This window comes from Rhinoderma darwinii, chromosome 4 (genome assembly GCF_050947455.1).
Source record: "Rhinoderma darwinii isolate aRhiDar2 chromosome 4, aRhiDar2.hap1, whole genome shotgun sequence".
NCBI classification, from domain to species: Eukaryota; Metazoa; Chordata; class Amphibia; order Anura; family Rhinodermatidae; genus Rhinoderma; species Rhinoderma darwinii.
This window is the reverse complement of record NC_134690.1, coordinates 284,128,763-284,142,474: the sequence shown is the minus strand read 5'-3', so window position 1 is coordinate 284,142,474 and position 13,712 is coordinate 284,128,763. Positions and strand designations below refer to the sequence as shown.

The 13,712-nt window shown below is 44.5% G+C and overlaps 1 protein-coding gene across 4 annotated transcripts in view; it reads left to right on the top strand.

The window, feature by feature from the left end:
• SLC22A3 (solute carrier family 22 member 3) overlaps nt 1-13,712 on the top strand; it is a 254,671-nt gene that overhangs the window by 118,366 nt on the left and 122,593 nt on the right. For all 4 annotated transcript variants that reach the window (XR_012883206.1, XM_075862562.1, XM_075862563.1 and 1 more), the window contains one exon: nt 9,864-10,018. Coding sequence is in view for 3 of the 4 variants with exons in the window: in XM_075862562.1 (XP_075718677.1) it covers nt 9,864-10,018 (155 nt within the window). In the remaining variant the exon portion in view is untranslated. The remainder of the gene's footprint in view (nt 1-9,863; nt 10,019-13,712) is intronic.

Genomic DNA, 13,712 nt, shown 5'->3' with positions numbered 1-13,712 from the left:
TATTAGGGCCAATTATTCATTAGGAAATGATTGCAGAAATATGTAGTATGCTATAAACACTGAATGGCCACTTTGTTAGAGACACCCATCTAGTAGCACGTTGGACCTCCTTTGGCCTTCCGAACCTCAGAAATCCATCGTGACATAGATTCCTCTAGGTGTTGAAATCATTCTGCAGTATTATTGGCCCATGCAGACAGAATAAGGGCTCATTCAGACGAGCATGTATCACGTCCATGTAACGTCCGTTAATACAACGGCTGTCACCTGGACTCATGTATTTCAATAGCACCGTTAACACGAGTGTGTGAAGGGTCTGTGAAAAAATAGGACATGTCCTATTTTACTGGGTGTCACGCATCCCTCCATAGACTCTAGCATATGGTGGATCCGTGACAACGCGTCCCGCACGGGTGTACTTCGGACGTGAAAAAAACTGTTTTTCACGTCCGAGGTTGCTGACGCTCGTCTGACTGTAGCCTAACTTCTCATAGTTGCCGCTAAAGTGTCTTTCTGCCATATGGTAAAAAGCTGTCATGAAGGAATGAACTTGTCAGCCACAATGCTTAGGTAAACCCTACTGTTCAATCATCCATTCACAGGTATCTGAGGACCTAGGGTATGCCAAGTAAACATTTCACACACCATTACTCAACCCCTACCAGCCTGAACTGTTGACACTTGACAGGAAGAGTTCATCGATTCATGTTGCTTCTGACCCTCCATCACCTTTAATGCAACAGAAATCTGGATTCCTCTGACCAGGCGATGTGTCTCCACTGCTCAGTTATCCAATTTTTGTGCTCTTTTGCCCACTGAAGTCTTGCCTTTTTGTTTCCCTTAGACGGCAATGGCACTCAAATTGGTCATCTGCTGTTATCGCCCAACCGTGCTAAGGAACGGCGAGTTGTGTGTTCGGAAAAGCTAGTTGGAGCGCCAGCGTTGTATTTGGCTGCAATTAGCTTGACTGTGCACCTCCTGTTCGTCAGAACAATTTCCTCCGTTGACCCCTTTCGTCGATGAATTGGTGACGTCCACAGGATTCCCTTTTACTGGGTGTTTTTTGTCGATAACACCATTGATTGATATACTCTTGACATCGTTGCATTATAAAACCCACACAAGGAAGGCAGTTTTTGAAATACTGGCCCCGGCTAGTCTAGCACCGATGACCATGCCTCGTTCGAAGTCGCTCAGATTGCTAGATTTTCCCATTATAATGCGGATTTATACTGAAACTGATCCACGGAAAACTTGCTCATTTTAGTTTGCACTTTGGGGTCACGTGTCTAATTTCCATACAGGGAAGCTGCAATCGGGCAAGAGTAGTCTACAATAGCCCATTAGGTGAACCTACAAGAAAAAATACGTCCTAAACTTATTATACAACTATGATATATATATATATATATATATATATCTGTAATATACACTTAATTACTTAGGCTGTGTTCACACTTCGGTCAGAGCCTCCGTCGGCAACCCCAGCAAATTTGACAGGTCGGGCGCCGGAGGTATCTGTTGTACGACTGATCCAGCACAATGGAAGCCACAATACAAATGTGAACATAGTCTTACATTATTCCATTAATTTATCACTGCGTTTATTTGGTTTATATACCAGAAAGTAAGCCCAACGTAATGTAGGCGCAGCCGTAATGGAGAGAGCGCATGACAAGGTGTTTTGGGTATAGGCTATTAAGTGTGAGGCTAAGTGTACAGGGATTTAAAGGGTTAAGCATAATGGGGCTGGTATAGGAATGTATCTTTAGGTGGTGGGAGGAGTATGTGGTATATAAGTCCGGGTGGGATAGAGGCAGCCCTCTTTCCCGCTGGACAACAGAAGAAAGATTTTCTGTATATTACAGTGCAGTATTTAAAAAAATAAAATATATATATATATATATTTCACTTACCTGATCATGGATGCTTCCTTGGAGTCCATTATGGCCAGGATCAGAGACACGGCGCTTCAGCACAGACCTGGATGGCTGGAGCAGCTGTTTTCTGGGGCTCTTCCTCCTGTTCCAGCGGCAGGAGCGTTGAGTGTGGAGGGACGCAGGAGCCGGTGTTCGAGGCCTCCGGAGAGGCCTTGATCTGAGGTAAAGCCTCAGTCCCGTCGGCGCCGTGGGAGCCCCACCAGTGACCCTCCTCCTCCGGGTCCTAAGCGAACGCCATGCTCAGGGTCTAGGAGGTCTTGGAGGAATCCCGGCAGGCGAGTGGGATTGAAGGTGGCAGAAGGGGGGGGGGCTCAGCCATCTTCCCTCCTCCTGTCGTCAACGATAAGGCCGGAAGTGACGGCGGGACCGGATGTGACGGCCCGGCGCCGATGTTCCGAGTGCCGGATGAGCTCAGCAGACGGAGGAGGGGACTTCATGCCCGGCCCGCAGGAAGCAGCGGGCGGGCTCGATGAGAAGGATCGGTTCGCCTCCTGCAGGAGCAGGGAGGCGTGCGATGGGGACCGGAAGTACCCGGTCCGGGTACTGTAGTGATGTCGCGCCCCTTCCGGAATGGGGGGGCGGCGGCCATCTTGCCCGCCTGAACGGGAGGAAGAAGAATCGGAGGACAGCCCGGTGTCGGCTGGGCCTAGGACTGCATCGGCCAGGATGTCAGCCAGATGCGGGGAGAGAGTGGTGCCGGACCATCAACCCCCTGGAACGCCGCGATTGAGGGAGAGAGCAACTGGATCCATGGTTACGGCCGCTGGGAGGTCACCTCAGGGACGGCCGGGTAAGTCTACCACTGATGTGGTGCCGGGGATGGGTGGGGGTGATGTGGGGGGTATGTTTTCTATGGCTCATATGCATATATATTTTTAAAGGGTATGCAGGAATATTTTGCTAAGTGTATGGGAGATGTCTCCAGCGAGGGTGTACATCGCTGCTAGTGAGGTGTGTGGAAATGTGGCTGCAGCGGGGGTTGCGGTTGCTAGCCAGGTGGATCAGGTTGCGGGCGCTGTGGTGGAGGTGGATAAGGCTGTTGATGTGCGTCCAAGAAAGTTGTCGATGATGTTCGTTTGGCTGACGCTGCGAAAGGAGAGGTGTATGTGTGTTTTGAGGGCCTGCTTGGGGCGCATTTGAAAGCGGAAATTAGAGAGAAGATATGGAAGGATGAATATGTGGAAATTTTTGCTTTATTGCCACTGGAAAAGTTTAACCTTGACCGGTGGAAACCGGATGAGAGTAAAAAGGAGGAAGAGGAGCGGCGTCGTTATCGCTTGATTCCTCGAACGTTTGCGAATTGGCTGCGGGCTGTGCGCGGTTAGTTACACTTCCTTTGATGCAGCGGTCGGTATGGGAAGGGCTCACTGACAAACTGACATTGAGGCCGCGTTTCGTTTATTGCCGGTGCACCCAGAAAGTTTTGTTTGTTAGGTTGTTGTTGGCAGGATGGGTATTTCGTAGATTGTTGCCTCCCGATTTGGCTGCTCCATTTCCTGCGCTTATATTAAAATGTTTAGCACATTTTTGGAGTGGGTGGTTCGGCGTGAGGCGCAAGTGTAATCAGCGCTGCATTATTTAGATGATTTTTTGTTTATCTGTCCGCCGGCTACGTATGTGTGTGCGGGGTTGCTGCATACTATGGAAAGGGTTGCGCTTGATTTTGGGGTACCGCTGGCGCCCGAGAAAACTGAGGGACCTACGACGGTTATCAAATTTCTGTGGATAATTATTGATTCGGACAAAATGGAATGTCGTTTGCCAGAAGATAAATTGCTGGAATTGAGAGAGTTAGTGGCGAGTGTTGCGCAGGAAGAAGATCCAGTTGCGGGACTTGCAATCGTTGTTGGGACGTTTGAATTTCGCATGTAGGATTATGCCCATGGGGCGGGTGTTTTGTAGGCGGTTGGCTAGTGCTACCGCAGGGATTCATTCTCCCCATCATTTCATTAGGTTGCCTTGTGAGTTTAAAGTGGATTTGTTGGTATGGGGGAGTTTTTGCAAAGCTACAATGGGCGGTCTGTTTTCATGTATAGGTCGGTGTCTAGTGTGGATTTAGAGCTCTTTACAGATGCATCTGGTGCTTGTGGTTTTGGGGCATCTTTCCAGGGGCAGTGGTGTGCGGGTGTTTGGCCAAGTGCATGGCGTGAATGTGGTTTCGTTCGTAATTTGGCCTTGCTGGAATTGTTCCCGATTGTGGTGGCTGCAGAGCTTTGGGGGGATTGTCTGAGGGACAGGAGAGTGTGTTTTGTATGTGACAACTTCGGAGTGGTTCAGGTCGTTAATGCGCAGACGGCAAATTCTCCACCAGTCGTGCGATTATTGAGACATTTGGTTTTGAGGGTGCTGGTGTTGAATTCACATTTTGTGCCGGTTCATGTTCCAGGGGTGCTTAATTCAATGGCTGATTGTCTTTCTCGTCAACAGTGGGACATGTTTCGTCTGCTGGGGCCGGGGGTAGAGACTCATGGCCTTGCTTGCCCGGAGGATCTTTGGAAGCTGGTATGACTATGGCAATGTTGCTCATTGGGAAGTTAGTTAGTGCGGTTACGTGGAAGAGTTACAGTGCAGTATGGTGGGTATGGGAGGATTTGTTGAAGGATGCGCAGGTGGGTTGTTCGGATCGGCTGGCTTGCTTGTTATATTTTATAGGGAATTCTTACAGTGATGGGGTTTCTGCATCGCTTGGAGTTTGTCTGCATTAGCGTATTGGTTTAAAATCAGGACGGAGGGAGGAGGACGTGCCTAAGTCCTTTTTGGTCAGACAAGCAATGAAGGGTTTCAGGAGGGGTTCCGTGTTTAGGGATCATAGGAAGCCGGTATCTTTTGGTCTTTTGGAAGCTATTTGTAAGCATTTAAAGGCTGTTTGTGTGTCAGGGTTTGAAGTACGTTTGTTTACGCTGGCTTTTTCTTTAGCTTTCTTTGGGGCTTTCAGGATATCAGAGTTGGTGTCAGCAAGTAAGCATGTGGCTGGGGGCTTATTGTTCGCGGATGTTGAATGGGATGGGTCCTGCATGTCATGCTTGCTTCGTAGATCAAAGACAGATCAAGTGGGAAAAGGTTTTTTGGTGCGCTTGTATGAGTTACCAGGGTCGAAGGTATGCCCGGTTCGCTGTTTTCAAGAGTTTGTTGCGGTTAGGCCTGAGGGGCCGGCATCCTTGTTGGTTCATGCAGATGGTCTGTCTTTGTCAAAATATCAATTTGCGCAGGTTTTAAAAAAATGCATCCTGTTGTCTGGTAGGGGAGAAGTGGGGTATAGCTCTCACTCGTTTAGAATTGGCGCAGCTACTGAAGTAGCTAGGTTTGGTTTATCCCGGAGATGGTCAGGAAGATAGGTAAGTGGAAGTCAGACAGATATAGGATTTATGTTAGGCCTCATTTGCTTTAAGGCGGTGGGGGTGAGTTATGTTGAAAGTGGGGAATGATTTGTTACCTTATTATTGTTTTGTGTTTTGTTCTAGGTGCGGGCCCCTGCTTGGTCTGGATAATGGGGCACTCATACGTACACTGGGGAGGTTTTCGGGCTGATGTTCGTCCGGCTGGACGACAGTTGGGCTTGGACCAGTCCGAGGTTCAGGTCAGATGGTTGGGTTTGTGGGGCATGCTGTGGTGCAGGTTGTTGCCGGAACTCCAGTTTTATGCAGGGTTAGATAGGGCGCCAGATATTTTGGTCGCGCACCTTGGAGGAAACTATTTGGGAATAAGGTCGTCTAGGGATCTGATGCGGGATGTCAAATTGGATCTTTTGCGCTTATGGTCATCATTTCCTGGCTTGATCATTATTTGGTCAGATATTGTTGCTTGCAGGGTTTGGCGGCAGGCACGTTCGGTGCAGAGTTTGAATTGGGCCAAGGCAAAGGTTAACAAAATTGTGGGAAAATTTGTGGCTCGCAATGGTGGTGTGGTGGTGCGTCATAGCGAGTTGGAGGGGGCTGAGGTTGGCTTTCTTTGAGCGGACTGCGTCCATCTGAATGAAGTGGGGTTAGACATGTGGACCCTGGGCATTAAAGATGGCTTGGAAAAAGCCCTGCTGTTGTGGAGGGACGTTCATGTATAAGGTGTCACACATTAATGTTGTGGCGGTAGGAGGAGGGGTCTTTGAAGGCACGTAATGGGAAGAAGGACAACAACATAGGATATTGTTAGTAAAGTACTCGGGGCATTTAACCCTGGGTAGTATTGGAGGGGCTGGGGAATGGTTACCCACCTGGTTTTTCATACATTCCTGATAGGCAGGGCCCCCAGGAAGGGAGGTCTTGGAGATGGTTGGTGCCCTCAGGTTAGGTGCAGTACGGCTGTAGGGCAATAAGTTCCAGACCTGACAAGGAAAGGATGGAGTTAAATATAATGCCTCAAGTGCCTTCAAGGATCCTTTAACAGGAGAATGTTTGCGGAATAGTGCAGGATGTTAATTTATGGAGTGTTTTTTGATATGTTATGGTTATGCTATTTGATTGCATAAAGTTGTGTATTTAATAAATGGCTGCTGTGGTCTTTACACCAATTTCAAGTTGTGGTCTTTTATTGGTTTACTGGTGGTGGGACGTCATAGATAGCAAAGGCATCAAACATACCTTAAAGAAGCTCTGTCACCAGATTTTGCAACCCCTATCTGCTATTGCAGCAGATAGGCGCTGCAATGTAGATTACAGTAACGTTTTTATTTTTAAAAAACGAGCATTTTTGGCCAAGTTATGACCATTTTTGTAGTTATGCAAATGAGGCTTGCAAAAGTCCAAGTGGGTGTGTTTAAAAGTAAAAGTCCAAGTGGGCGTGTATTATGTGCGTACATCGGGGCGTTTTTAATACTTTTACTAGCTGGGCGCTCTGACGAGAAGTATCATCCACTTCTCTTCAGAACGCCCAGCTTCTGCCATATCACGCTGTGACGTCACTCACAGGTCCTGCATCGTATCAGACGAGCGAGGACACATCGGCACCAGAGGCTACAGATGATTCTGCAGCAGCATCGGCGTTAGCAGGTAAGTCGATGTAGCTACTTACCTGCAAACGCTGATGCTGCTGCAGAATCAACTGTAGCCTCTGGTGCCGATGTGTCCGACACGATGCAGGACCTGTGAGTGACGTCACAGATCTGCACTGCCAGAAGCTGGGCGTTCTGAAGAGAAGTGGATGATACTTCTCATCAGAACGCCCAGCTAGTAAAAGTATTAAAAACGCCCCGATGTACGCACATAATACACGCCCACTTGGACTTTTACTTTTAAACACACCCACTTGGACTTTTGCAAGCCTCATTTGCATAACTACAAAAATGGTCATAACTTGGCCAAAAATGCTCGTTTTTTAAAAATAAAAACGTTACTGTAATCTACATTGCAGCGCCTATCTGCTGCAATAGCAGATAGGGGTTGCAAAATCTGGTGACAGAGCCTCTTTAAGTCAAGCGATAGGCCTTGTTTACACGTGTCAGGTTTGCCTGTGGCAAATCCAATGTAGACTTTTCAACGAATCTGCCGCAAAAATCCAAGGCTGAAACTCAGATTTGCACACAGATTAATCCCATTGTAATTTAATAGTGCCAGTCTGAGGCTTTTCCGTACGTAATTCTCACAAATTGGGGATTTTAAAATCTGCAGCACCTTAATTTCCTTGCAAATTTATTCCGCTGCATGTGAATGGGGTTACGAAAACGGCTTTCAATTGCATTGAATGCGGAATGTCAACAGATTTGGTGAGGATGAAAGTCTGAACTTGTGAACATTCCCATAGTTTACATGTTTTTGCTCTACTGCTCTGGCTTCAAGACAACAAATGTACATACCGAAGTGTACTTTTAGATGAATTTTCCGTGATTTCTGCAGTTGTGAATGCTAGACACCAAGGTTTTCATACAGCATTTTTTTCTCTAATTAGTTAATAGCAGACCAGTACGGGGTCTGGTAGCGTTTTCTTCCTTTCAGTGAGTTTTATGTTGGAAACCTGTCTGTCTGTGCCTGTAATGTAATATAACACATGACAGTATGTGACAACTATGTAAGGGCGTGAGCCACAAATACACTATATGACAAAAGTATGTGGATACCTGACCATCACACGTATATGGGCTTGTTGGACATCCTATTCCTAAACCATGGGTGTTACTATATAGTTGGGCCCAATTTTCTGGCTATAACACCCCCTACATTTCTATAGTATCTCCAGGGTAGCAACCTGGGGATACTAGCAGACAAGTCCAATCTCCTTATACAGGTTAAAGGGTGAACACCGAGCTATCCCTTAAACTCCACTACCATGTTTAGCCCCATGCCAAATGTGTTGGCAACACAGTTGGTCTACGCCATCCTCTGAAAGCCGGGTGACAGTCCCTGCTTATACAGCCCCCCGGACAAGATGTTGCCCCTTATCCTGATGTCTACAAAAACATGGAAGAGCCGATCCGCCATAATATATGTTCAGATAATTGTCCTGCTTGTGCAAAAATAATAAACTTTGGAATGCATTTGTTTTACTGTTTTATCTGTCTTCTTACTGAAATCCAGCCTCATGCAACTTCTCTGTAATAAATCTGTAGTGTGAGGCATTGTTCACATCTCTGTCACAGATTTCGTCATATTTGCCGGACATAATCACGCAGCATGCAGTGCTATTTTGTCCAGCAAAATGACGCAAACCATGACGGAATTCCGGCGAAACCTTCTATTTTGATTTTTTTTTTTGTTCCTATGACGGAAAGACAGAAATAGTGAACCAAGTGTGAACAGAGCCTAAAACTGCTGCTAAATGTTGTCACACAGACTCCTTTAGCTGGGCAGAGATAACAGCTTCTAGTATGTTAACCCTTTACTGCTTACGTTCTGCTTCTTCACAGTTATACTATGTCAGCTGTAAAGCCTTTCTTCTCTTAGGCTGGGTTCACACAACCTATTTTCAGGCATAAACGAGGCGTATTATGCCTCGTTTTACGTCTGAAAATAAGGCTACAATACGTCGGCAAACATCTGCCCATTTATTTGAATGGGTTTGCCAACGTACTGTGCAGACAACCTGTCATTTACGCGTCGCCGACGACGCGTAAAAATACAGCCTCGTCAAAAGAAGTGCAGGGCACTTCTTTCAGACGTAATTTGAGCCGTTCTTCATTGAACTCAATGAAGCACAGCTCAAAATTTACGGCTGTCAGAGAAGCCTCGCAAAATGCGAGGAGGAGCATTTACGTCTGAAACAAGGCAGCTGTTTTCTCCTGAAAACAGTCTGTCTTTTCAGACGTAAATGCCTGCTATCGTGTGCACATACCCTAAGGGTTGTAATCTCTGCCTTGCTGAAGAAGCCTTCATGGGGACACTCTGACAGGTTACATACTGTGCCGACATCAGCAATAAGGCACACAGGTAAACACATTAGTGGTCAGGGGCTTAAAGAAGCACTCTGGCAAAATGTTGAGTAATTGCAGCTATCATCGCCATGCAATAAAATGTCTGATTACAGCCAGTGTGTAGAAGCCATCTTGAAGAAGTATTATCAGGACATTCATGTTATATATTATTTAACAGATTTATATTGTATACCTGTAGTGTTGCATTTATAAGTGTACTAATTCAGTTTGTTCGATATTTATTTATGTAAACTTTTGCACTCCTTGTTGTGGTTTATGCTTCATACCTATTTGATCATTCTTATGGTCAATTATAGATGCACTGTAATTGTGTGTTTAGAAATTAGTAGTTTGTATTACTCCATAATTTTTGTAGGATGACATTTCTTGTGAGGATGTTACATCCATGGATTGACTTAAAGCCTAATTCCGCCTCCAAAACTACCGCTTACTAATCTAATAAAACCACTTCAATAGCTCTATGTACATTACCATAAATTTAATGCTATAAAACAGAAATATTTATTTATTTTAAGCTTCATTGTTTTAATGATACATGCTGACCATTTGCTTTCTTCCAATATTAGATATGGAAGAAAAGTTACATACCTGATTTCGTCTTTTGGAGTTGGACTATGTGGAATTGTTGTAGCATTTGCACCAAACTTTTACGTTTTGGTGTTTTTTCGATTTCTACAAGGTATCTTTGGGAAAGGAACATGGATGACATGCTATGTTATTGGTAAGTCAATGCAGTGTTATTTTTCCTAGAATCATGAGCTGGTGTAGACTTGTTCAGAGCCATTCAAGCTTTCAAGTGATGAGGAAAAAGCCAGTTTATTATATGGACATGGACTTTTCAACACTTTACAATAATCAATAGTACAGGCAAATATGAGAAACTATTATATCTTATTCGAGAAAATGCCTCTGTGTCCACTTATCTGGCTCCTTTCCTCTCCCCCCTATCTAAGTATACACTCACTCTGAATGTACTACTTTTTTCTGTCTCCTCAGTTCACTGAGGGATCTGGTTACAGCTGCCCATAGAAGTCTTTGGAAAAGAGAGGGGGGAGGAGGAAGCAGGAGAAGAGTGAGAGAGAGAGAGGCAGAGAGACACTGCAGCAGCTTCCTAGTAAGGGTTATATCTCACCCCAGTGCTTGATTTTCAGTTACACTGTTCATTACTGCTGTATAATGTCATCCATGCTGTTGTTTCTATATATGTGATAGATAGGGATAGGGGAGCAGGATTCTCCTCTTATCTGTGTGCTAAAACACATTTTAGCAATTAGACTCCACCTACTAGCTCAGAGAATGCTGAGAATTCGAGATAGAGCCTGCAGAGGAGAAAACTGCTAAAAAATGGCCAGAAATGTACACACATATGACAGCTTATTCTGAAACATCACCTGAAAGGTTAGGTATGCTTTACATAGTTACATAGTTTGTACGGTTGAAAAAAGACACATGTCCATCAAGTTCAACCAAGGGATGGGAAAGGGGAAGTGAGATGGGAAAGGGGAAGTAAAAAATTTCTACACATAGGAGCTAATATTTTTTTGTTCTAGGAAATTATCTAAGCCTTTTTTAAAGCCATCTACTGTCCCTGCTGTGACCAGCTCCTGCGGTAGGCTATTCCATAAATTCACCGTTCTCACAGTAAAGAAGGCTTGTCGCCTCTGCAGGTTGAACCTTTCTTTTTCCAGACGGAGGGAGTGCCCCCTTGTTTTTTGAGGGGGTTTTACATGGAACAGGATTTCACCATATTTTTTGTATGTGCCATTCATATATTTATATAAGTTAATCATGTCCCCCCTTAGTCGTCTTTTCTCAAGGCTAAATAGGTTTAGTTCTTTTAATCTTTCCTCATAACTTAGATTCTCCATGCCCCTTATTAGCTTCGTTGCTCTTCTTTGTATTTTTTCCAACTCCAGGGCATCCTTTCTATGAACTGGAGCCCAGAACTGGACTGCATATTCTAGATGAGGCCTCACTAATGCTTTGTAAAGTGGTAATATTACATCCCTGTCCCGCGAGTCCATGCCTCTTTTGATACACGACAATATTTTGCTGGCCTTTGAAGCAGCTGATTGACACTGCATGCTGTTAATTAGTTTATGATTTACAAGTACACCTAGATCCTTCTCAACAAGTGACTCCCCCAGTGTAGCTCCCCCTAGGACATATGATGCATGCAGTTTGTTCGTACCCAGGTGCATAACTTTAAACATATTCTTTACTGTATGAAAATGAAATGTCAAGTAAGATGCTTAGGTATAAAATAAACTTGCCATTTAATGTCACCTATGTAACCCAAGAAGAAGTGCAGAGCCACGTACAAAGATTAAGCTAGACAAATCACTAGGTCCAGATGGAATTAAGTACAGTGATAGACCAGTATTTCTAATATTTAAGATTTCTTTAATGACCTGGTCTGTTTAACAGGACTGACGGATAGCAGATGTGGTGCTGATATTTAAAAACGTGTAAAAAAAATGAGGCGGGAAACTAGGCCTGGATAATATGGCCTAATAATAAAATGTCAATCTTTTTCAAGCTTATATGCAATTCTTGAATTGAATGTCTATTTCCTTGTTGTTGTTCTTTGAGCTGGTGCTCAGACAAGGAGTCGGACATATTTGATACAAGCTTCTCTGTCCTTCACCTAGCTGTGGTTTACTATAGCGAAGGAACAGCCATCATAGCGGGTAACCGACTATATTGGACTCCTCCCGGCATCAGGATACTGAACCATGCATGCACATGAGGCGTCGGAGCTCGATGCAGCCACATTAAATAAAAGCAGAGCACCATTTCATAGGTGACAGATATGCTTTTTTTAATTGATGTGCATTCTGCATTTATGTAAAAGGATGGGATTTAATAAACCAATATACACATCATTCAGCTATGTATATATGATATATACATGACTACACTTAGTGTACATATGGTATATTTCTAGTGTGCTATGTAAAACGAAAAAGAAAGCAGCACTGCTTCAGTGGTCGGGTGCAACTCAATCCTCGCAGACTCGGGCTACGAGTCCAATGATTCAAATAGCAAAAAAATAGAGGCAGCACTCCAAGTGCGTGAATAAAGTGTGTGTTTAATTCACCCCAGCAGCAACGTTTTGATCCCACTGAGTTGGATCGAAATGTTACTGCTAAGGGTGCATTAAAGAGGCTCTGTCACCAGATTATAAATGCCCTATCTCCTACATAATGTGATCGGCGCTGTAATGTAGATAACAGCAGTGGTTTTTATTTTGAAAAACGATAATTTTTGAGCAAGTTATGAGCTAGTTTAGATTTATGCTAATGAGTTTCTCAATGGACAACTGGGCGTGTGTTTACTTTTTAGCAAGTGGGTGTTGTACAGAGGAGTGTATGAGGCTGACCAATCAGTGACTAATCAGTGTCCTACACGTCTCATTGTTCCAGCCCAGCATGATCCGCAGCACAGTGTGATTGTGCAGTGAAAGAAGCTGGGCTGGAACAATGAGAAGTGTATGACGCTGATTGGTCACTGATTGGTCAGCCTCATACACTCCTTTGTACAACACCCAGTTGGTAAAAAGTAAAAACACGCCCAATTGTCCATTGAGAAACTCATTAGCATAAATCGAAACTAGCTCATAACTTGCTCAAAAATGATCGTTTATCAAAATAAAAACCACTGCTGTTATCTACATTACAGCGCCGATCAGACTATGTAGGAGATAGGGAACTTATAATCTGCTGACCGAGCCTCTTTAAACACACCACTTTATTTACACACTTGGAGTGCTGCCTCTATTTTTTTTGCTATTAGTATGCTATGTATATAACGTATGATGTAGATACATAGAGATATACGTGTATATTGTGTTTCATGCCTGGTGTATATATACTATTGTATACATGGTGCATTTCTAGTATACTATGCATATACGTTGTGGTGCATAGATGAGCAGCCTTAGAACAGTGAGACCTGAGGTAAAATTCACATTACTTTTTCCCCCTAGGTTTAAGCGTGTATGACAGGAAAGTTCAAGATAGACATGCTAAACGTGTCCTTAGGGTAACATTGAAAAGGCAAAAAAGGAAAAAAAAGGCAAAAAAGGAGACCCTCTAGTGGCTGGCAGGGATGATTAGACAAAATTGGGACTCTGTGCCCTGGCACATTTCTCTTCTTAGGGTAACATTGGCCCGACAGGGGCTAAAAAGTGTCCTTTTAGCTTACGATGTGAAAAGAGGTTAGGAATGGGAATTGTAGGTGGCATGGCTTGAGCTTTCATGAGTGCGGTTTTATTGCAACGTCTGGTGTCTGTGAAGAGCACAGTGTTTTCCCTTCGTTCCTCTCGTGCCTCCTCCCTCTGTCCCACAGCCGCTCCTGCAGTGTGTGGGCCGCCACACTGATGCTCCCTAGCATTGAGGGAGTCTCTTGTCCAA